The 22,978-nt window shown below is 45.6% G+C and overlaps 1 protein-coding gene across 7 annotated transcripts in view; it reads left to right on the forward strand.

The window, feature by feature from the left end:
• Nucleotides 1-22,978, forward strand: part of PROX1 (prospero homeobox 1) — a 52,201-nt gene that overhangs the window by 16,350 nt on the left and 12,873 nt on the right. For 6 of the 7 annotated variants that reach the window (XM_053209719.1, XM_027074450.2, XM_015062888.3 and 3 more), the window contains 2 exons: nucleotides 574-681; nucleotides 7,055-7,249. In XM_053209719.1, coding sequence (XP_053065694.1) covers nucleotides 574-681; nucleotides 7,055-7,249 — 303 coding nt within the window. Of the gene's footprint in view, nucleotides 1-573; nucleotides 682-7,054; nucleotides 7,250-7,465; nucleotides 9,901-22,978 lie in introns of those variants that run through there. The other variant, XM_053209721.1, reaches the window with a different exon arrangement.

The raw sequence follows: 22,978 nt of genomic DNA on the forward strand, positions 1-22,978 counted from the left end.
TTAAAAGGGTATAATAGTAAGATAGGAAGAAAGTGAGTCAAAATGCCCCATTAGATTAGCACTAAAAGGTAAAATGTGAAGCTTGCCTGATAGTGTCCAAAATAATGCATTTTATATTTTCACGCACATTAGGATAATAATTTGCTGTCAACTGCAGAGTGTGGGGAGAAGAGCAAACTGAACTGCGATTGCGAAGAAGGAAAAAACTTGTCACGATAAGAGTTGTAGGATACACGTTGGGTACATTTGTCTCCTTAGCAACAAGTGAACATATACGTAGCGTGAGGACCTCCAACAGGGCCATGTTTTGCCATCCTCACCACGGAGTAGCCAAGATTCTGCAACTACGTTGTGCATCCTCCCCATTACCTTTGGCATTTGCTCACACACAATGGTCATTTTGAGCAAGTGCAGCAAAGTAGTGAGGGATTTCGTGGCCAGTGCCTTGTACCTTTCAGAATCCCCACAGCTTTGTGATGGGCCTCCAGATTCTTTTTTTTTTTGGGGGGGGGGGACGGGGGTGGTAGGTGCTTGTGTTTAAAGAAATGTTTTCCTTAACCAAATGCATCCTACATGCAGGAAGGATTGTCACCCAATCACTTGAAAAAAGCAAAGCTCATGTTCTTTTATACCCGTTATCCCAGCTCAAATATGCTGAAGACGTACTTCTCCGATGTAAAGGTAAGGACGTTTTTCATTAGTAATTTTTCCATTTCTGTGCATGTGGTAGTGATTTGAACTCTTGGAAGTTAATGGAGATGAGTGTGAAAACAATTCACGAATACACCTGTGTTATAATCGATTTAATGCTCTTGCAATTTCGTCTAAAGCTGAACTGGGCAAAGACGCCCTTACGACCAAAAGACTGGTATGAAGTCACATGGGTCCCCAGTGTGATCCGTGAAACTTCGCCTCTTGTCTTTATATGTCTTAGTAACTCCTTGGAAGAAATCGCAGCTAGTCCTGGATGGGTGTGCTTTAGAGAATGTTGTTTTTTTTTTCTCCTCCCCTGAGCAACAGTAAACTGTTTCTGTTTTCGTTTCTGTTGGTTTCCCCATATTTGTGCTTATGAAAGCAAACTCTAGCACGTCTTTTCCCCCCTGTCGGAAGGAGCGTACATTGAAATTCTCTATGCAGTAGCTGCTTAAAAACAAAAGTGATGATTGTCTCTTATTTACAACTTAATTTGTTGTTGATGTGGAGTACACTGAGCATAAGGAGAATGAATAAAGTGACAGATTCAGGACACATTATTCAAATGAGGATATGAAAGCTGTCGGCCTACAGCTGCAGCCTCCCTCATTCTACAGAATATGGGGACCTCCTGGTTCTGTGTGCGTGTGTGTGTGCGCGCGCGCGTCTGTGTCTGTGTGTGGGTTTTAAGTAATTGTTTGCAACAACTTGATGTTGTGTTAATCATCTGCAACTTTTTAAAACATAGATTGGGTTTTGATGATGATAATGACACGCATGGTATCATTATCTGAGGGACTTGATAAACATTACATTAGCTGAGATTAGTTTATTGGGGTTGGGCGCTTTCCCCGCCCTCTGCTGCCCACCCCCCATATGTACAAGTTCTTCTTTCTGCCGCTGAGAACTCAGGAGCTGCCAGAACACGCTTGTTGTTCCTCCGCTCCCTCCGCGTGGTGTGTTCTGTGCCCGATGCCCAGTTTGCTGCGTCGGCCCCCTTTGCAGGCCAACTCATTTTAGTTTCCTTCGCTGATGTTTTATTTGGCCTCCTAAGAAAAGTTCTGTTTTCCCTCCTGTTAGCTTTTGAATTGTGTATCAACTTCAGCCTTTTATCTTTCTCCTCCCCTGGCGGAGCTCCTTAAGTGGAAGGCATGTTTTCTCCCCACTCGGGGCCAGCAGACTGGGCTGGATGGGAAGGCACAGAAAGGCAGTAACTTGAATGGCTGGTTGAGGATCATTAAAGCACAGAAAAGGCTGAGCGACACAGCAGGCCAGGGAAAGGGTCTGGACTTTGTGAGGGACCATCTGAAACAGAGACCATGGAGGGAATTTGTCAACTGGTTGAAGACCAGACAGCTTCCAGAGCCTAGTGGAACCCGGCAGACTTCTGTCACGGGGTCCTCTCAACACTAGTTCGAGGACAGGGGGACATGGAGGAGAGGGAGAAAGTGTGACTGCACACGTGTGTGTGTGTGTGTGTGTGTGTGTGTGTGTGCATGCGTGCGTGTAGGTGCCCATGTTACCTCCTCCACTCCTCTTAGAGCAATGATCTGCAGTGTTGTGATATAATAATGGCAATACCTTACGTTATTTAGATAGCGCTTTGTATCACAAGGAGGCCAGAGAGCTTTACAAACTACACATAGGGATCCCTTGCCTACCATTGAATTGCAGCCACCTGGAGGGTGGAAAGCAGCCATTCTGAGCCAGCAGCACTATCCAATAGTAGATGTAAATATTAGAAACTTCCTCACGCGCAAGCATGTGTGTATGGGGGGTGGGTGGGAGAAGGGCAAGGATGGGGGAGATTATTAATCTGTAGTAGTTAATCTGTAATCTTTATAAATACTCTGCAGTGTAAACTGACATGAAAATGTTCCCATTCCTTTAGAATACAGCTAGTAATTCAGCTTTGCAAATAATCACTATGTAAACAACAATTAAATACTAGGGTGAATATTTTATTTAAAAAAGCACTAATATTCACATTATAGATTCTATCCAGACTCCATCCATACTGGGAGAGAAGGCTGTTAAAGTATACTTGAGTCTAGTTAATTCCCAATTAACCACTCTAATGGAGGGGAAACAGTAGGGCATATAATGCATAGCAGAAAATCACCAAAGGTCACTTCTCTTTTATTTTTGGAATGAATTATACATTTTTAACTTTGCTAATTATGTTTTTTCTTTGGCTAGTAATAAATGAATTTGTATTCCCCGGGCTTATGCTGATGATATTGGAAAGGCATGCATAGAAAGTGAAGGATACTCTAGGCATGGTGTTCCAGAAACTTTGTAGAAAACAATGGCAGAGAATTCTTGGATTTTTTAATATTAAGGAAAATCCAGAATTTGATTTGATGTCATATGATATTATTATGTTATGTTAGGTGTATGTGTATCTATATATACACACGTACCTATTTCTAGATATAGACACATAAAGGTGCATTCTTATTTGCAAGACTGAAATAACTAGATGTTTCCTCTATATATGACAAAGTTTAGATGCAAGAAAACCGCTACAGAATTAAGAGACCCCCTAGAAATTAGAGGAAGCACCTTAGGAGTTATCGGAAGTGACACTCGGCATCACCCATCTTGAGAAAGACACGCTCATGTGTCTGTGGACCAAGCAGTACTTGTCACAATCACACAAGCCTACACTTGATTGTGGCTGCATTCATCTACTTAGATGAAAATTCCTAATCCTAGCAAAATGTGCCTTTCCAAACCATAAAAGTCATTGCATTTCAAATGGGGATCAGGAGTTACTTCTGCAAGTGAAAAAACAAAAACACAGAAGAAACAACACCAGTAGAAAATATTTTGTGTCATGAGTGAAGCTCAGCCTAGGTGTCATCAAAGACACAGTTGGAAGATCGCGCTAGACCAAGTGAATCCTCTGATCAGCTCCAGAAGGTGAGCCCAGCCAGAGTGATCCACCCTCCCTTGCATTTTGCCTTAGGAATGGATACAGTGCTTCACTCTCCACTAGCGACTTCCGTTTGGGCAGGCTAGGTGAACGCTTTTAAATTGCTTTGCAAAGAGAGAGGTGGAGGAAAACCTCCTACAGTTCAGACGCTGGCTTGGTGAGAGTCCTACAGGGCTGATACAGAGGAAGGATGAAGCCAAGGCTGACTTGGTCTCGTTCCTCGAGTCAGAATCGAAACAGAGTTCCACGTTCTCACGGACTCCAACTTCACTCCCTCACCATGACATTTAGCCAGACGAAAAGCCCAGCCTTTGGGAAGAGCAAAGGGGCAAATGGGAGAGACGTGCCAGAGAGCAATGGGCCCCACCATCTTCCTGTGCGCTCCCAAGTGCTGATTTTAATGTATCAACTAATAACTCTTAGACCACTAAGGACAACAGATCCGGTGCCATTTTAGCTTTGAAGAACAGACGCTCACAGCTTTTCACGCCGGCAGTGTTAAATGATGTATCTCATTCCCTCCACCCCTTGAGTCAACTGCTGCCTAGCCAGATTAAGGTGTCAGATTGATTTGTTTTATACATCTTTTGACCATGCTCATTGAATATTTAGGAAGTTTCTTCAGCCCATATTGAGGCTGAGATGTCCCGTGGGAAGCATTAATCAAAGTCACAGAGACTCACACACTGTGGAAACACAGCCTCTTTATTGTAGCGATTAGTTTTTGCAGTAACACATTAACACACGACAGAGGTCTCCTTTATAGAACAATTGATCCTTTTCTTGTAAGCCACTACGGAACCGGGGGGGAAATTAACTCTTTAAAGTTTAACACTTTTTCTCCCCCAACGTGAATATCTGGAAAAGAGGGGGCCTGCCTTCGCTTTTCGCCAGCGACTAAAACAGAACGAATTTCAGTTCACTTCTAGTGGAGGGAAGCCCTGTTCTTCAAGCTGTTGTGATGGTCATTTCACTTGTCTTATGTCAGGGGAGTCTGTTGTTTTTGCCCATTCTTTCTCTCTGGTATTTCCATTCTCTGACAATAAGCTTTAAATCTCCCTTTATGTCCCATTCCTAAATAATGGCAAGTGCACTTACTTTTTTGTCCTCCCCCATTAGGTCATTCATGACCATTCTAGAAAAAAAACACCCTTCTATTTTTTTCCTCTACAGTACTCTTGTCCATAGGAGACAATGTCTTGTAACAATGCAGAAGCCTAATCTCCATGTCAAAGCAATTTTCATTCCCCAGTGCACAGCCTGCTATCATTTTGTAATGTTTTGTTTCTTATTCTAAAAGAATTAAAAAGGAACAGTAAGCCGTCACGGGGGCCTGTAGTCCTTATCTCAGTGTCTGGAAATTTGGACAGTGTATTTTACTGCTGAGATAAAATGGAAAGAACTCCAAGTTCAGCAAATCGTAATGGGTTTAAGTTCTATTGAAATCGGCAACCAGAAGATCAGATAAGGGGGGTCCTTCAGTTGTCTTTTTAATCGGGTTCCCCGCAAGGCTGAATAGAGACAGAGCAGACACACAGAGTGAAAATATAATTCTTGGATAGGTTAAGTACATGTTTGAACTCTTGCAAGCAGAAGCGATTTGCTGATGACTTAATCATTTTCTGGTCAATTATCTGTAAGGGCCCTTGCAACTCCATGGCAATTATGATGCAAGTTGGCCTTTTGGGAGAAACACCAGTCTCCCTGCTTCTGTTTCCTTGTTACGTCCATTCTCTGCCATAAATTTTCATTCATTTATTATCTTTGCTAGTATAGGAACAACTTTCTGTGTAGTAATTACAGCCCCAATACACACTTTCGCTGTCATCCTGTTGGAGTCTGGATGTTCTCATGGCCAGCGTTTGATAAGTGGTCTTTGTTGATTTTTGATGAATGTACATCTTTTTCTGGGGGCCCCGGGAAGGGAATGCCTGTAATGACAAAAGGCAGGGGGTTGTCTGTCAGCCCGCCTGATATAAAGCTATGGATTTATTGGTTTTGACTTGGCAAGTTGAGACGCATCTGTCCTTTACGTGAACAGAGGTTTGTCAATAAGAATGGTATCATTTGCAGTGAATCCAGGAAGACATCTTCATTTAAAAGGTCATCAGGGAACCTTGGTAAACAAAGTTTTAAAGCCTAATCATGTTATGGTAACTTGGCATTTAAAAAAAAACGCAATATAGTTTCTGCCTATGCCATCTGCGTACTGCGTCTTAACCACACCTTCCAAACGGCATAGACGCCGATGGAAAGGGGCGTGGGTCTTATCCAATGCTGGCCATGGGAAGTGTGCAAGCAGGCATGGCGGTCTGACCAGACAGGACCGGACATGAGTGCCGTGTGCGAACATAAAGTGGAATCAGAGCTGGATGGCCATGGGGATCACCCAGTTGCCAACAAATAAGCAAATGCCAGCTTCCTCCCCTTTTGCACGAAAGCTGCTTTCCAGCATTGTACAGAGCTGTCATGTGATGACACAAATTCTCATTAAAAAAAGAAATCATGCTGGTGGTGAAGTCACGTGGCTCACCATCTCTGGTACAGGTTTCCCCCGCTATCCAAAAGTAGAGCGTTCCTATGAAACTTTTCATTAGCCGAAATGGCATAAAGCAAAGAAGCAATTACCATTAATTTATATGGGGGAAATGTTGAGCATTCCCAGACCCAAAAAATAACCTCTCTTAGACTTTTCTGATACCCTAGGACACATCTCGATAACAGATGCACAAAATAAATCAAATAAAGCACAGATGCTCACAGACACAGTTCAAAGCTATGGCGGCTTGATGCTGAGATGCTGAGCCTCGTTCCTGGGGAAGGAGCGTGGTGGAGCCACTCTTGCTGCTGGGGGTGCGTGCTGCCTCCATAATGGCTCGCTGCAAAACCAATGCTGAATGCTATTTTCCCTTCTCGCTTTCTTTCTGAGAAGCAAAAATCCTCTTTGGATTTCTTTCTGTTAACGAAACCAGGCACTAAGGTAGGCCTTTTCGTAAAAGCAAAATGGCGGAACATGAACTTTTGAAAAGCAGGGGAGGCTGTCCTTGAAAGTAACAACTCTTCCCAGGGTTTTGTGGTTTGAATGAATTTCCATAAGAAGTACACACATACAGTTTGTTCCACTGAAAGCTGAAGAACGATGTTTAAAATAAGATCTTCAGCTTACAGAAAATCAGATTTAGAATGCAAGTTTTCCATTTGAAATGTGGAGGATTGGGGAGTGGTTTCCATTGTTGACGGGTTTTATGGTATCTTATGAACGTATTACTGCTTTCACCCCTCTTGCCACCATTTTGGTGAAATCAAAAACACACCCATCCAAGCAAGAAGGAGAGGAGATCTTTAAAAATACTTCAGACTGCTTAAAGAATAAATGAAGAAAATGGTGATGTTCTTATCCTTTTCAACATTTAAATTTGACAGTTCAACAGATGCATTACCTCTCAGCTCATCAAGTGGTTTAGCAATTTCCGTGAGTTTTACTACATTCAGATGGAGAAGTACGCGCGTCAAGCCATCAACGACGGAGTCACCAGTACTGAAGAGCTGTCTATAACCAGAGACTGTGAGCTGTACAGGGCTCTGAACATGCACTACAATAAAGCAAATGACTTTGAGGTAGGAACTCATCTTTATCGTTTGGTCATTTCCCTTTTCTTTTTTTAAGAAATTTATTTTCTTTAGCAGTGTCCCCAAATTGGCGTCAGCCTCGTTATCTCCTAAGAGCATGCCCCACTGGGGTAAGAGGTAAAGCAGCAGTGAGGAGCCCCCTGTGTGGTTCCCATCCGGGTCCTGGGGAGCTGACCCACTTCTGCTTCCTTTCCCATTCCCCAGCTCGGCTGCTTGCATGAAGACCCATTGGCCACAGAAAGAGGGAACTGGAGAATTCAAAGAAAACTGCAGCAAGGAACCCACCCACACAGTGATTCCCTTTCCAGAGAAGAGGTCCCCACTCTGATAGGCGTTTTTTGCTATTTAGGTTTTGGCATGTCGCTTGGGCTGACATACGCTGTGTGCTAGGATAGCTGCAAAAGTTGTTTTCTAAAAAAAGTCTGGAAAGGTTGATGGGGGAGTGATTCTGTGGTTTCTACTTTAATCAGCATGTATTGCCTTTATGGAAGAAATGGTACGAGAATTTACTAAGTCCGTATTATGAGAGCCATCAACATCTTTCGTTTTTGTTTTTGTTTCGTTTTTGTTCTTTTCGGGAGAGAACCTAGTGTGTTTATTTCGCGTGTGCATACCTTCGCAACCAAGCTGCCCGTCGCTCATGCCCTCTTACACACACACGCACGCACACGCACGCACGCACACACATCTACGACATGCATATTCTAGATACACGCAAAGCAGTATAGACGAGTCCCAGAAAGCAATAGCTATGCAACAGTGAAAGATGTGTGGCTATGAGTAAGGCGTTTCTTTACTGGCTAATGTGGTGCCTCAGCAAACATTTTTCATTGCAACATGATGACTCTCCATGAGACAACACTAGCGAATCTCCCAGTCCTCACAAAGGCATTTTGCTGAGCCCTGCTGGCTCAGGCAACAATAGTTAGAGGTGGGGATGTGGCAAGGGTTCTGCAGGCTGAACCCCCGATGGTGAGTGTAGACAGGCCATGGCCTGATAAAGTCGGTCCCTTTCTTGTTGTTATCTTGAGGACAAGAATCTTTTTTTCTCCCACATCTGCTCCTGCCGGAACCTTACGTTAATAGTCTTGCTTTCCTCACATAGATAGGCACCCAGAAACACCCAGAAGTTTGCAGCTTCAGGGGAAGAGAAGGGCATCTTGGTCTAGACTTGCCAACGAAAGGATCCGCCCCTTCCTGCCCCCCTGTCTGCCCATTCCCTTGGGGAGCCCTTCCCACACAGGTTTTAGCAGCGCAGATCAGTGATGGTGGCTTACCAGGCACCGAAGGTGGAAGCTTAGCCGTGGGGAGGTCACAGTTTTCCCTTGGAAGTTTGAACCATTATACTGGAAGTCACCGATTTACCTTTGTCGTCCTAGACTACAATGTTCTTCTTGCCAAATGTGTTATGAACAAGGTTTTTCTCAGGCTGAACACATGAAAAGTGGGGATCCTCCTTGTTTTGCTTCACCATTTTAAAGTCTCTGTATTTAAAGTGTGTTGAAAGAGAGCTCTGGTTGACTAACCTGATGGGACACTCTAGCAGAATTTCTTTTAAAGCTGAAGAGGAGGACTGTGGCTAAATAGTTTAAAGAAACCTTATTCAGAGTTCCGTGTCTTTTTCTGCCCCTTTCTGGTAAGTCTGTTGCTCTAAACTTGACCCAAGGAGAATTCAGCTGTGCACTAGTGAACTCTTTACGGCTGATTACGGCAAATATTTGTTTGGCAGTGTGCGTCAGGCTTCATAAAAGAATTGCCCAAGGTTCGTGCGCTGAGTGCTGCATTTTTGCTGTGTAATATCCTCGAGAGGACAAATCCTTACAGGGCACATCAGGATTTTTAGGGTTTTTTAAACCTTACCTGGTTGGAATTTAATCCCCGGCTCACAGCACAAGGGCCAGAATGACACAAACAGGGGCGGCTGGCATCAGGAGGTACCCAACGAGCTGCCCCATTTAGCATCATCTAAATCCTCCTTTAATATGATTAACATCTGATATTTCTCTCTTTGTGAATCAGATCCACTTCCAGCCCGGCCACCTCTCCTTTATCTGCAGTGTCTATTTTAAGACTGCTTCAGTGCAAGGAGTATGGGGCCCGGGGAGCAGTTCTGTCACTTGTCATGTGACTCCAGACAAGTTCTTGGTCTATTCTGGGTCTTTTCCTTCTTCAGTAAAAACTAGGATCTTTCCGGAAATGTGGTAAGAAGAAACGCAGGAGCATGGATTCTGCCCTGCCCCCTCCCCTCACACGTATGCCCATAGGCCTACCCACCACCACATACGATCACTAAATAGCTTTTAATTTAGCCTCCCAGCTTGGCGCGCTTACTAACTAGAGCTTCAGATAAGACAACCCCGTCTTTTCTGTGCACGGAGGTCAGCGCTTCAGCAAGATGCTTAAAAAGCCACTGGTCTTATCAGTGTAGCTTTACCACTGTGGGCCGTGGCCACGAGCCACAAGCAGACCCAGCACCTCATGCTGAATATCTCAGCCCATACTGTGTGCACTGCTTGACTTTTGTATTTAAGTTTCTCCTCTTAAGATCAGCCAAAGTGAATCTGTACTCTAAGAGGAGCAAATGAAGAAGATGGCCAAGTAGAGAACTGGATGCCTTGTTTCTTTTCTAATTTTCTTTCTTTCTTTCTTTCTTTCTTTCTTTCTTTCTTTCTTTCTTTCTTTCTTTTTTTTTTGAGAGAGAGAGAGAGAGAGCGAGCATGAGCGGGGAGGGGCAGAAAGAGGGAGAAAGAGAGAGAATCCCAAGCAGGCTCCATCCTGATGTAGGGCTCGAACTCAGGAACCGCAAGACCATGACCTGAGCTGAAATCAAGAGTCGGACGCTCAATCACCGAGCTACCCAGGCACCCCCATTTTCTAATTTTTAAACGGAGATGAAGCAACAGTAGAGGGACTTTGAAGTTTTGTCTACATTTGAAGGAATATTTTAACCCAACCGAGTATTAGCCGGTCAAGTAATAAAACAGCCTATTGATTGCATTTTTAGATCTCTCAATCAGAGGTTTGTTAACAATAACAAAATTGCTAATGTTTATTGATGACGTCCTGAGCATCCTTCCAAATGTCTTACCAATATTAACTGATTTGACGTGAGCGGGAATAATGATAGAGATATTAATAGGAAAAAAAGTTTAGTGTGCCTAACGCTCTATACTGTTTATAAAGTAATTCTAAACTAGTGGGAACCGGTAGAGGCAGGGAGAGAGGGGGGTGAGGGAGAAGGAGGCTGATGCCTTCCCTCCTTCGCTGGGACTTTCTCCTTCCTTCTTTCTCTTCTGCTGCTTGTCTTTTTTCAGCTCTCTGCTCCGTCTGTGTCATAAGCTGGCTGGTGCCACCTCTGTGACTGCTAGGCACCCTCCCCCTCCCGCCCCTGCTGCTCCTGGCTCTCAAGGCCAGAGTGGTTGCTGACCCCTGGCCTACAGGAAAATGAAGCAGATGGGGAAGGTTTATCACTGGCAAGGAGGGAGGAGTGGCTTGAATCTCTCTCCTCCTCTAGACCCTGCGTTTCCTGGCCTTTATGAGTCAGGGCCTTCTAAGTGACAGGAGAGCTTGCTGTGCCTTTTGTATCAGTTTACACAATGGCCAAGATTCTTGGCACAGCGCTCAGGCTCAGTGTGGTGAGAGCTTGAGAAGACCCAGGGGAATCGGGAGAAGGCACTGCAGGGGGAGGGGCACCAACGCCTCGGTCGGCTTGTGCGGAAGGAAGGAAAGAAAGTTGGCCACCTCACACGGGGCGGGGCGCCTCGCTGCTGAAGGTGAGTTTGCGAAGGTGTGCAGGAGAGGGGGGTTTAATTACAGGCTGCTTGTTTCACTCCTACTTCTCACGTTTAATGAGATTGGCAACAATAAATTTGTCTTTCCAGGTGTTATGGGATGTATTTCCATGCTCCATTCGCACTTCGCTTTGAAGAGGTTCCAACATTTTTTTTTTTTTATGGGGAGGGATAGGAGGGTTGGGATTCCTTCCCAGTTTTTAAATCGTGCTGATACTTCTGACTTGAGGGGCATACGAGTTGGATTTTATTACTCTTTTGTGGCCCTTCCCACCGTGGCAGGAAGGAAGGTAGTGATGGCTGTCAGTCTCCAAGGCTGCACTGAGCGCTGTCTGTCCTTCTCCAGTGCCAGAGGGGTAGCTCTTCCCCCTCAGCGGGCAGCCAGCATCCTTCACGGGCCTCCTGGTGGTAGCCACTGGTCTGTGGGCAGGGTGCACGTGCCTGTGACACTGACCGGCCTCCATTGCCCTCACTGAAGACCCAGGTTTGGGGATGGAAGGCCTAGAAATAAACAGAACGGGGAGCCTGATTCGCTGACTAGCGGGCTTGTACGTACCGTATCCCAAGACACTGATGTCCCATCCCAAGACACTGATGTCTGTGTAGATGCTCCATCATAGACCCTGTGCTTCGACTTCTTTCTGGGTGTCACATGACAGGCAAGAAGGGTGCTTCCGCAGACCCAACTTGTGGGTTGCCTCGCCTTCCGCTTCCAAAGAGAAAATTAAGAAGCCGCACCCCTCGCCTCCACCCCTACCCCCAGGCACACACACTCGGAAATACACGTGCTGAATACACCGTCCCCACCCTGCCCGCCCCCGTGCCCAACCCTCCCGCTGCCCGCACCGCGCACATTGAGGAAGATTTAATGTGTTTGGAAATCTCTCGTTCACGTCGTCGTCTCTTTAAAGAAAAATGAGGACAGGTGGATTTAGGAAGCGCTTCCCTCCGCTCCATATAGATACTTAAATATGAGTGATCGCTCGGAAAACTGGCACATGAGTGAAAACCTTTTACTGCCGTTGCAGTCTTTTGGCCCCAGAGCCGCCGAGCCGTTTGAATGGTCACATGACACACGCCCTTGGCGGGTGGCGAGGAGGGAAAGAGACTCTTAGCACTTCTTCCCCTGCCAGTCCCGTCACTGACAAGCCAAACTGATCTGTTAAGAGACTAAATGAATGTTCTCTAAATGTACGCACACACACGGCTGTCTGGGAGCATATTCCTGTGCGAAGTGATGGCCTGAAGGGTGAAGGAGAGAGTGGTAAAGACGCCCGGCTTCAAGGTGGGCTTGAAGGGTTGGGGGGTAGGGCAGAGGCGGAATTGTGTGCGGACCAGAGCTTCAGTTCTGCGCCGTGTGTCCTTTCGGGATTCAAGGTGTTGATCAGTATAATGAAGCGGGCCCATTGATTTATCATCTGTTTGGTAATGTCATTGCATTTTTAGCTCCCTGTGTCTTTTTTGTCATTGGGTTACATTCAAGCCCAGTAAGATCAGCTTTAAAACCTCCTTACTCAACAGCTTTATTAGTTATAGCATTCCATGACCTTTCTCAACATTCTTAAAGAAAAAGATACAGTGTAACGTCGCTTTACTTTGCTTATTGTCCTTTGTTGGGGTGAACAAAGCATTTTCTACAGTGGCGATAGCACATAATTATACAGCTTTCAATGGCAGTGTCTTGGCACATATCAAAGTTCAGAGGAGCCTTTAGAAAAAAAAAATGTTTTGTGGCAGCCTAGGGAGGGTCTCATCTTTCCTTCAGAAAATAGTTCAAGGCTCTTCTGTCAAGCTTCCCTACTTAGAACTTTTTCTCCTCCTGCTTCATAAAGTTTAAAGCGGATTCAGTGGAGTTCTATGATCTATTTCCTTTGAAAGATTGTTCCTCAGCACAGAGAGGCCTTTTGACTTCAAGAGTTCACAGATTCATGTCTTTAGGTATCATATGTCTGACCTTACCAGTTACTCCATTTAATGTCGGAGAAAAAGCCTCAACCCTTTGTGTTTGTCTGTTTTGCCTCTGTGAAATGATTTGGTGAAAAGACCATCCTTTTTAACACACCACTGAGAGGCCGTTTCTGCTGCAACATACCCTGTGGCTTTTCTCTCTTTAAAAAAAAAAAAAAATTGTCCTTGTGTTTTGTGTATGGATGAGTTCACAGTGAGAATAGAATTATACAAGGGCAGACGCACACGCAAAAAAAAATCTTTTGCTTTCCCCCCTCCCCGCCACCCCCCCCCATGATCTATTGGCTCTCTTGGTGGCTGTACCCCAACAGGAGAAGCCATTTAGCAAACACAGAGGTGGCAGGCGCGTTACGGAGATGGCAGTGGGTTTTCCCTTGCTTCGACCTACCCCTAAGGCCTTCATAATTAATTGTCCTTCAGAGATGAGGGAAGTTCAGAGACAGTGCGTGGAGGGATGGCTATTGTCTGACATTCACTCCTCCTTGCCTCTGCTCTTTTTCTTCGTCCCACAAAGGGTTATCAATAGGAGAAAAGAAGCAAGTTCTCTGCAGAGAGCAAGCGGCCGGTCGTGGTCGGATCTTTCGGTGGGATGTTAGCATTGTGTTGGGCCCATCCTGAATGAAACGTCTGAAGAAGTTCTAACAGCCTTTTGGAAATGAGCCTGTTTATTTCGTCGAGATTAAACAGACTCATTGAGCAGCCCAAAGCGCGTTCGAAAGTTGGTGATCCCTTTTCACACGGCAGAGAGTGTTTTAAATCAAATTTCCTCATCTTCCTCCCACTGCCCGGATTTTATTTCACTGTAATTGTTTGGTTGTCTTTGCAGCCGTAGGGCAGAAAATGTAGTGCTCGTTTGCTCATCCCTCTTAAGTCTCTCCGTGTAAATTTGCCAGCATCAGGTATTTTTGCAAACATTCTTTTCAGGGAAGCGCAGGACTTTGGTTCTTGAAAGTAGATAATTCTGGTTCAAAACTATTGTATCACCTTCAGTGACTGCCTTAAGCCAGTCTTGGGTGCTCTTTGGTAACGTGCCATAAAACAAGCACAGTCTGTGTGCCCCCCGCCCCCCACCCCCGCCAACGCCTGCTTTTGGCTGAGACACAAAATAAAGATGCAACATGGCAACAGCCATCTGAGAAGTAAAGGCAAAGGAGGGCCATTAATGATTATTATACTTCTGTTCCTGCTAAATAGGGTGAAGCCAAGAAAAACAAATATAATTGTTCTTCCAAAGAGAGGTTGAATTGGCACATTAGAAAGCTTTCAGATCACCTCACGGTAGTGTTCCCAGTGATGTCGAGGCTGAAGGGAACCATCTCGAAAGGAAATCTCTGTGTCTCGCAGAGCGGTTTGTCCTGGAGGAAGGGACCCGTAAGGATATCTGCCCCCGTGGCTCCTTGAACAACTTTCAGCACGGACCTTTGGGTATTTAAAGAGAACCTGTGTATGGAAGTTGACACAACTAATATAGTCATACCAAAAAGGGGGTCATAAAAAATTAAAGTTATTCTTATGAATCTTTCATCAGGGGCAGTGAAAAGGGACACGAGTGTCGTCTAAGTCCTTTGTGCTGCGAGCTCTTCTTCCGGGCTCTGGGCTATTGTTGAAGCAGCTCCTCAAACAGACTTTCACTTTCAAACTGACAAAAGTCACTTAAAAGCTAGACAGCTGTACTAACACACCCACCTTAGCTAGCGGGAGCCACAGGCAGGTGCCGGGCCCTCTGAAGAGACCTCATTTCAAATGGGCGGGGGCCGCTTCCTCCTGCCTGCGAGGTGCTCTTGCGCTCACGCCGAGGGGGACCCTCCGCTGCGGGTGTGTGTCCCCCACCTCAGGCCCCCCCCGCGTTTCTCTTGCCTTTTCTTGAGAGCATAAAAACATGGCCGTCCGTGATAATACCATACCTCAGGTGGTATGGCCAGGGTCAGGTTCTCGAAAGTGAGAGCACAGAACTTGGCACAAGACAGAGGGAGTTGGCCTCAGAACTCTCTCCTTCCATTTCCCCCCCCCCCCCCCCCCCCGCCTTCTGCTTCCCTTTATTCAGCCCTTTTCCACCAGTCTAACACTCTCTTCAGCTTTTCAGCTGTCTGCTGCCCCATCAGGAGTAACTTGGGTTGCACGGGAAACACCCACCAATGGTGGGGCCGAGCCCAACCTCAGGATTTGAGAGACAGCTAGAGACAGAGAGGTGGGTAACTGCCTGCGTCCCCGGCCTCAGGGCAGCAGCCGCCGTGGGCCATGGCGCGTCCTCCCTGTGTGTGTATTACAGCCCCCCCCCCTCCCCTGTCACCTTGTGTACAGTCTGGTCTGTGACACTGATGGTGATTATGTCCTTATTTTGCTCTGGGGGCCCCGGCACATGTGCAGAGCCCCAGCACATCTTCTTTGTTGTGCTGGCAAGCGTCCCACACCACAAATGCTTCATTAGCCCTGCTGCTGGCCTCCTTGCCAGACGCGAGTGCCCAAATCCAGGCTTCTTTCTGCTCCGTTCTTTTGTGTAGCTGATGATCATGTATTCATCTTCCCGGTTCTTCCCCATTTTCCTCGACTTCTGAACTCCAGATGTCCCAGCTTTCTTGCCCAAATCACTCTGCAGGCTACAAAGAGAAACGGGGTGACTCTACCCCTTAACCCGTCCCCACCCCTTGCCACCTTCCTACTTTTCCATTCCCCAAGTGAACAGTGGCTTGGAATGGCTCCCCAACATGAGGACTCACATTTTCAAACTTGGAATTTGAATAGATGCCCAGGGACAGCCCCCACTCTGTGACGGTAGGTAGATAGGGTTGGGGTTAGGAGTTATTAGATATTGCTTATTGGACGAATGCCTTTCTCCTCCATCCCCACCCCTTTCCTCCCCTTGGTTCCTTCGTTTGCCACATTTTATCAATTTTTAGAAAGCAGTCTAAAACGTGAGTACAGAAAAGGTTCTTCATGCTTCGCTGTGCGTGTTACAGTTGTCTGAAGGGTCCCTCTCTCTGAATGGAATCTTCATCCCCTTTCTACCCCCTACCGAAGTCCCCTGCCTCCTTCCGTGGCCCTAACCTCCCCAGCCCCCAACAATGACCTATTATTAGATATTTAAAGTGATTAACACTTGGCTCTTTGGGAAAGGAGCTAAAGCTTTTCTCTTAAGTTTTATTCTGTACATTTCACAGAACCATGGCATTTGTTCAGGTGTGCGGGTTTTTCTATTAACTGTGGGAAATTTCAGAGTTCAATACCTTGGGCTGTGATAGGTGCTACATAATCGGGACGTTTAATTTCCGCTTAAGTTTGAATTCGTTGGTCTGTGTTAGCATACAATGAGTAGCTTCCCCAGGGGAGAGTTTCACCAGTTTTTATCCCCCCAACCACTGCAACAGAAGATGTTTTAATGTCTCTATCTTTGAGCAAAACATAGATTTTTTTTGTTTGTTTTCAGGATTAAGTTCATATCTTTATGGGAATCACAGACATTAGGACAAAGACATTGGTGAGGAATAAAGAAAACTCCCTCCAAGGAATGAGTTGTCGTATTGTACCAGGTCCGAAAGCTTTCCAGTCACGGAGCCCCATTCGGAATTTTAGGAATAACCTGTCTGGCAAAGGGAAGGGAAGAGAGGTGGTCGCATCAGGAGGCCACCCAGCCCCAGGCGGGAAGCCGGTGAGGAGGGGCTGGTACCTGTCATTGATGGACTCGTTTTCAAAAGACTCAGGATGTCCCTAGAACATTCCCAACCTTCCATTATTACCTCATTATGGTTTTATCACCCATAGGTTTATTTAAGCCTTTTTCAAACCTAACTTCATTCTCAGAGTATACCACTCCTCAAGATGATAATTCTCTAAATTTATTACCTGCTGTGAAAATTGTATCTTCTTTTTATGGCTCTTAAAGTCATTTTCCTGGAACTCCAAAGGGATAGCCCTTGTTACGATATCCTGGGATTTGTGAACAGAACTGTCGCCATATTCTCCATTTCCTTTCTGATTTTATAGACTTTGATCATTCCTCCCTCTTAATCTTCATCTGTCCAGATTAAGGGGCTCTAATCCTTTTTAAAAGTCTAATCTCATACAGTCCGTGGGCCACCCCTGATCATTTTAGCTGCCCTTCTGTAATGCGCTTCTGGCATGACTGTGTCTTCGTGAGGGACAGTGCAGTTACGGGCCAAGGGGACAGAATTCCAGCTGTGGGCCACCACGCCACGCTTTGGTGATGATAACTCTCTCACACACACCCAATGCGATTTGCTTTGATTGTCCCAAAAGTTTATCCTCGGAAGTTGGATTTCTTGAGTAGCTTCTCAGTTAGCACTTTTTGGTTAAAATGATCCCATGAGACCAATTTATGAGACGCTTGGCAAGAATTCTGGCAGATCTTAATGTGTCCACGGGACATATCCAGCCAGATGAAAAATGGGCAGATCCGCCCTACTGTCTGGATGTTTTCAGTGTTTTTGTTGATAAAGTATCAGAGTGTTTGATATCGGGAAGATGTGGCCTTAGTCTTGGGTTTGAGCCTATAACAATGATAACTACAGCAAGAAAGCTCTGGTCTCTAAATTATTCTCAGGCAGGAAACAAAATGTTCACTTACAAGTAGGTGTTATTTTATATAAATAAAAGCATCACCTTGAAATCTGAAAAAGGAAATCCTTTGGGGAGTCTTTGCCATGTCCGTGGTCCTGAACTGATTATAATAGAGTAGAGCCTCACGAACAGCATGCATCCTGGAACCGGTTCCTGGGATCAAAACCCAGCTCTGCCACTTTCTAGCATTGAAACCTTGGCAAATGTCTTACCCACGCTCTGTGCCTCAGTCTCCTCATCTATAAAATGGGGGAAATGATAGCAAGTATCTCACCGAGTGGTCTTGAGAATTAAATAAATACGCACGAATATATTAGCCCAAAGTAAGTGCGTATAAGCATTTGCTTTTATTAATTCCTAGAGCCAAGTAAAAGTTACCTTGTTGCCGTTATCAGTAGCTCAACGGTTGCGCCATTTCCCGCTGACCCTAAATAGGCAAACAAACAAATGAGCGGAAGAGGGAGTTCTCATCAGAATTGGGACAAAGAGTCAATGCAAAACTGGTTTTAAAAAGAGAAAGTGATTCTTCCTGCCCCAAGTGTGGCTGTAAAGGTGACACCAGCCTGGCACAGCTCCAGGATTCTGGAGTCATGGGTTCTAGATGAGAAGAGCAGCGATGGGGTGATGGGGTCTGGGGGACGGAACCCTGGATCGGAGGGTCTAGTTCTGGCAACACCTGTCTATTTTGGGCTCCACTCTGCTCACCTGTAAAGTGATACGATTAAACACGGAGCTTTGTTCTCTCTCTGAAATTCTGTGATTCTAGAATAAAGGCATTCTGCATTCTCTAAATAAATCCTGGGCATGATGCAAAGCTTTAAGCAGTGATTGCGGAGCCCCTAGGAATCCAGATGGTGTCCATGTGGGGCCACTTCCACCCGTGTGGCTCTGCTGTGGCTTAATTATCTCAGCGAACATCTCTAGGGTGCCCATTTCAGTGTTCTCCCAAGGCCCTCTTCGCAGATCTAAATCTCAGTGGTGCCCTTGGAGACGTGGCAGCTCCCTCGCTGAGATTATAGGGACTAATTTTTTAAATTCATAAACATTTGTTGACTGAGTTGGCACTAGTTGTGATACTTGCTGCTCACTTTATTCGTTGTGTTGGCTAGGGCAGCCAAGCAATGAGGACATTCGTCCTTGAGGCCCTCGTGCAAGTGGGTTTCCTGGGAGATGGTATAGAACAGGACAACTAAGGGATTGTCTGTGTACCTGTTCCCGTACGTCTTCCTGTATGCCCGACATCGACCCAGACGGCTGGCATTTGTGATACGCATCAACCTCTGTTTAATCTACAACACCTCCCCTCAGACAACTACCTTCCTTCCTAGGCTTGGCTGGTAATTTTTGCAAAGGCATTACCACCTTTTCTTTTAGGGACGCCCAACATGGTAACAGTCTCCATCAGGAAAGTCTTTTCCACTGGGGTTTTATATGTGCTCATGTGTGTGGTTGACAGGTGGCAAATCTTCACACAAGTCATTTGGATAAGTGTTTTTTTTATCTTCCTCTGGTCGTAGTCCCCAACTTCTCTTTTTTTTGGGGGGGGGGGGCTACCGTAACATTTTAAAGTGAAATCTGGTTGTACAAGTGACTTTTCATAAAAGGTGACAATAACGTTGACTGAGAACAAGTGTGGGGTTTGAGTGGGTCTAACGGTCGAGAAATAACCAGAAGTAGGTAGAAGAAGATGAGAGGCTTTGGTTTCAAGGCCACTGCATTTCCTTTAATATAGAGACGATTTTCCAAGATGTATCATTGTCAGTGACCTGAAGGTACACAAGATCGTTTTTGTGTAGACTCCTGTAAGTGCCTTTCAGCAGGGCCAAGGCAAGGGCCAATCCCGACACCACCCTAAAACTCCCCACCGTGAATGTCACCTCAAGCCCAGTGAGCCGTTGACATGGGTGGAGGGGGCTCCCAGGGGCCCCAGGGGCCATTCTGGAATCTGTTTCTCCCCTTCTCCAAACTATTTACCTTTCTTGAAAAGGGAATTTCAAAGCCATTCACAAGCCCTCAGGTTGCTTTGAAATACAGCTCATCCTTAGTTTTGCAAAGGGTAATTGTGGAGGAGAGACCAACAGGATACTCTAGAAGCACAAAATAGAATTTGTCTGACAGAACAAAGATGTTTTGGGCAAAACCAAAAGATGGGACTGGGGTGTTTAATCCCAGTCCTTTCTCAGAGCAGCCCGGATATGATTTGGGACGCATCCTCTATTGTTAGCAGAGTGACAGGCTCTCCCAGGATCCGGTGTTCTTGGAAGCACTCTTTTGATGATCACCCACATCTCACAGTGCCTTTCCTGGTGCTCGCGGTGAGTGGTGCTGTTCTCATCGTCCTGCCTGAACTCTGCTTCCTAACAGTTTCTCCTTGGGCTCCTCCCTCACATGCTCCATCAGCAGGAATACAGGGCAACGCAGACCAGTTTCCATGTCAGCCTCGGCAAAGCTTAATTACGAAGATAAACCTGCCGTAGAAAACAATCACGTAATGCATTCTCGAACGAAACAGGAGTAACTGTGGATTATCTGTGCCCCAGCTTCCTTTTGTGCAATATTGGAGAGTTTATGTCTTGTTGTTTTTGGATAATCTCCCGTCCAAGAATGGCACCGAGCTTGGCCCTATTTATCTTACCACCTCACCCAGTAATTGTAGCAAAAGTTAAACTTTAAGCACTATCAGCCTGTCTTGAACTCAGACGCCAGTGGCACATAATTCGTGGGGCTGCCTTGAAGGGAAGTTAGTTAACACTGCACGGTGACTGGTACGCTGCTTATTTTGGGTTTTTTTTTTGTTTGTTTTTTTAATCTAAGTATCGAGCTGATTCATTTGATGTGTTGTGAAGGAGGTACAGATCCCTCCGTCTCGTACAATCGAATATTTACTGGCAGGAAAGTTCCTCACGAGAAGCTCCCCATCAAGGCAGAGCAAGACTCAAGTCTTCCCGGTCCTTGAGCATCTCTGGGCGTGGTTTATCTCTGATCCCATAGACACGGGCAGCCTTCAGCGCATCTGCGGAATGGCGTGACTTTGCAGGTTGAATTTGGGTGAATCAATCCCAGCTACCCAGCGAGAACAAGGAGTGTGCTGATCCAGTGAGGCACACAGGATTAGTGAAGAATGAAGGCGCATTCAGGAGAAGGGTTAGCCCTCAAGTTTGGCTAAGAGCAGAGGTTGGCAGACTATTGGCGGATGGGCCAGATCTGGCCCGCGGCCTGTCTTTTATGACTCCAAGCTCAGAATGGTTTTTATATTTTTAAAAAGTTGTAAACAAGAAGAAGAACGTGCAACGGAGACAGAATGTGGCCCACAAAGCTTATGTGTTTACTCTCTAGCCCTTTTCAGAGAAAGATTGCCAACGGCTGGCTCAGGTTGTTTCACTCTTTTGGAGAATATGGACTCTCTCCTAGTCCTGGGGTCCCCAAACCCTCTGATTCTTTGACGAAATAGTCTTGCTCGAGCTCTTACCTGAAGAGCCTGCCAGCCGCATTATTCCAGCAGAAGGCTTCCAATTGTTTTTAAGGTCTAAGAGTCTTTTCATAGTGTCTGGGGGGGTGCTGAGACTGGGGAAAGTATTAGACTTTAGTTTTTAATACTTTGCCCCTGATTTTCTTTTTGGCGAATTTTATTCATTTGTTTGTTTTGTTTGTTAAAACGTGGAATCACTCTTTGAAACGTGTGCAGAGTTTGGGAAGGAAAGAGAATTGATTCCGTCACCAGAAATGACGTGACAATCATTGTGTTACCTGACACGTACATCGCCAAGACTTCCAGGCCATTTTCATCATATTCGGTGAACCACATTTCAGCCCCTCTGAACAATTGTTGCCAGTGTCATAGAGTTTCTTCTAAACTCTACCATAAGAGCTTATTATATAGTACCTCCTTTTCTTGGGATAGGGGAGAGATGGTTTTATTTATCTTGACATCTCTACGCAGCGTTACCGATGGAATGTTTACACCGTTTAAGAAGTACACACAAATCATTAACAGGTAGAATAGATGTTAAGACATTCTTTTTTTTTATCACCGGAAGTCACAACTGCTCAAAACGCTCCATCCTAGCACATGCGTTGATAATCGTACGCTGTTTGTATCCGTACAGATGTTATCAACATCTTAAGGGTGTAGACATTTTATGGTGCATTCTGTATATTCTAAAGAGCACTTTGAAAAGAGAAAGACTCAAGTCAGGTGAGGAAACCAAGAAAAGACTCAGGGCATGCCTCTGTGCTTCCTTCAGGCTGCTGTCAGAGAGGTCCGCGTGAGGGTGATAGTCTGGAGTAGCCCCCCACTGCCCGCGCTACAGACCAAAACCCACGCGTGATGCTTTTTCGTGGAGTTCCTTTCTCCACTCAAGGCGGGCCCCTAACCTCCCTCCTTGCAGTTTCCACGTGACTGTTCCTTCTTTTTATTGCATTCCCTCCAGTGGGCCATTTCTACCACGTCCCATCTTTTTTGCCCCTCCACTGGCAGGTGTACGGACTGGTATGGCACTGGAGGATGATGGCAGGCGGTTTAACTTGGAAGTGTCCTGCCACAGGCTCAGTGTCTGTCCCTGCCGCAGTGACAGACGGAGAGACATGCTTTCCTTTTGCCACTTTTTCCGACGATCCCTGCCGCTCTTTCAGGCTGGCCTGGAGAAACCTGGGGGCCCTGGTGTCCATCCCCGCCCCCACCCCTCGCGCATTAACATGACATTGCATGGCGAGCACAGAACTGGAGCGGCTCCCACCAGCTGAAACCTCTGATCCCAAACCCACCAGAGAGTTTGGCTTTTGGATTTTGGCAAGAAGGCCTGTTGCCCATCAGGTCAGCATGAATAAAGATTTCTTTCTTCCTTTCTTTTTTAAAGTCAAGCACCAACTGACACTGCCCCCAAAGCTCCCTTTCTCAAGACAGTTTAACCCTTTCTCCCAAGTACAATTTTTTGTGTTCAGAACGCATGGGATTTTGTTTTACTTTTTGCCTGGGAGACAACCAAGAAATCTACTGTCCATAAAATCTGAAAGCCACATCAATTCTAAGCCATCTTATCATTTTTAAAGTATGTTTGTCCAGCTTTGCAGTAGGAACAAGCAGACTGTTTGAAGGCCACATACTTTTCAAACCTTGGTTGCAACACGTTTGCCCCGTTTTGAAACTGTCTTTATCTAGCCGAGAAAACGAAAATCTATTTGACAAAGTGGCACTCTGGCCAGTTTATCTTGCAATATGGCTTTAGCTCACTGAGTCTATTGATTTCCTTAAATTAATGTTTACAGAATGCTACTGAATTTTGCTCAACAGAACATTGTTCTTTTGAAGGTTTGTAAAAAAAAAAAATATGATACAGACTGTTATTGCTATGTGTTCCTTTGCTTAGAGGAAACATGGGGGGGG

Source organism: Acinonyx jubatus, chromosome E4, assembly GCF_027475565.1.
Source record: "Acinonyx jubatus isolate Ajub_Pintada_27869175 chromosome E4, VMU_Ajub_asm_v1.0, whole genome shotgun sequence".
NCBI classification, from domain to species: Eukaryota; Metazoa; Chordata; class Mammalia; order Carnivora; family Felidae; genus Acinonyx; species Acinonyx jubatus.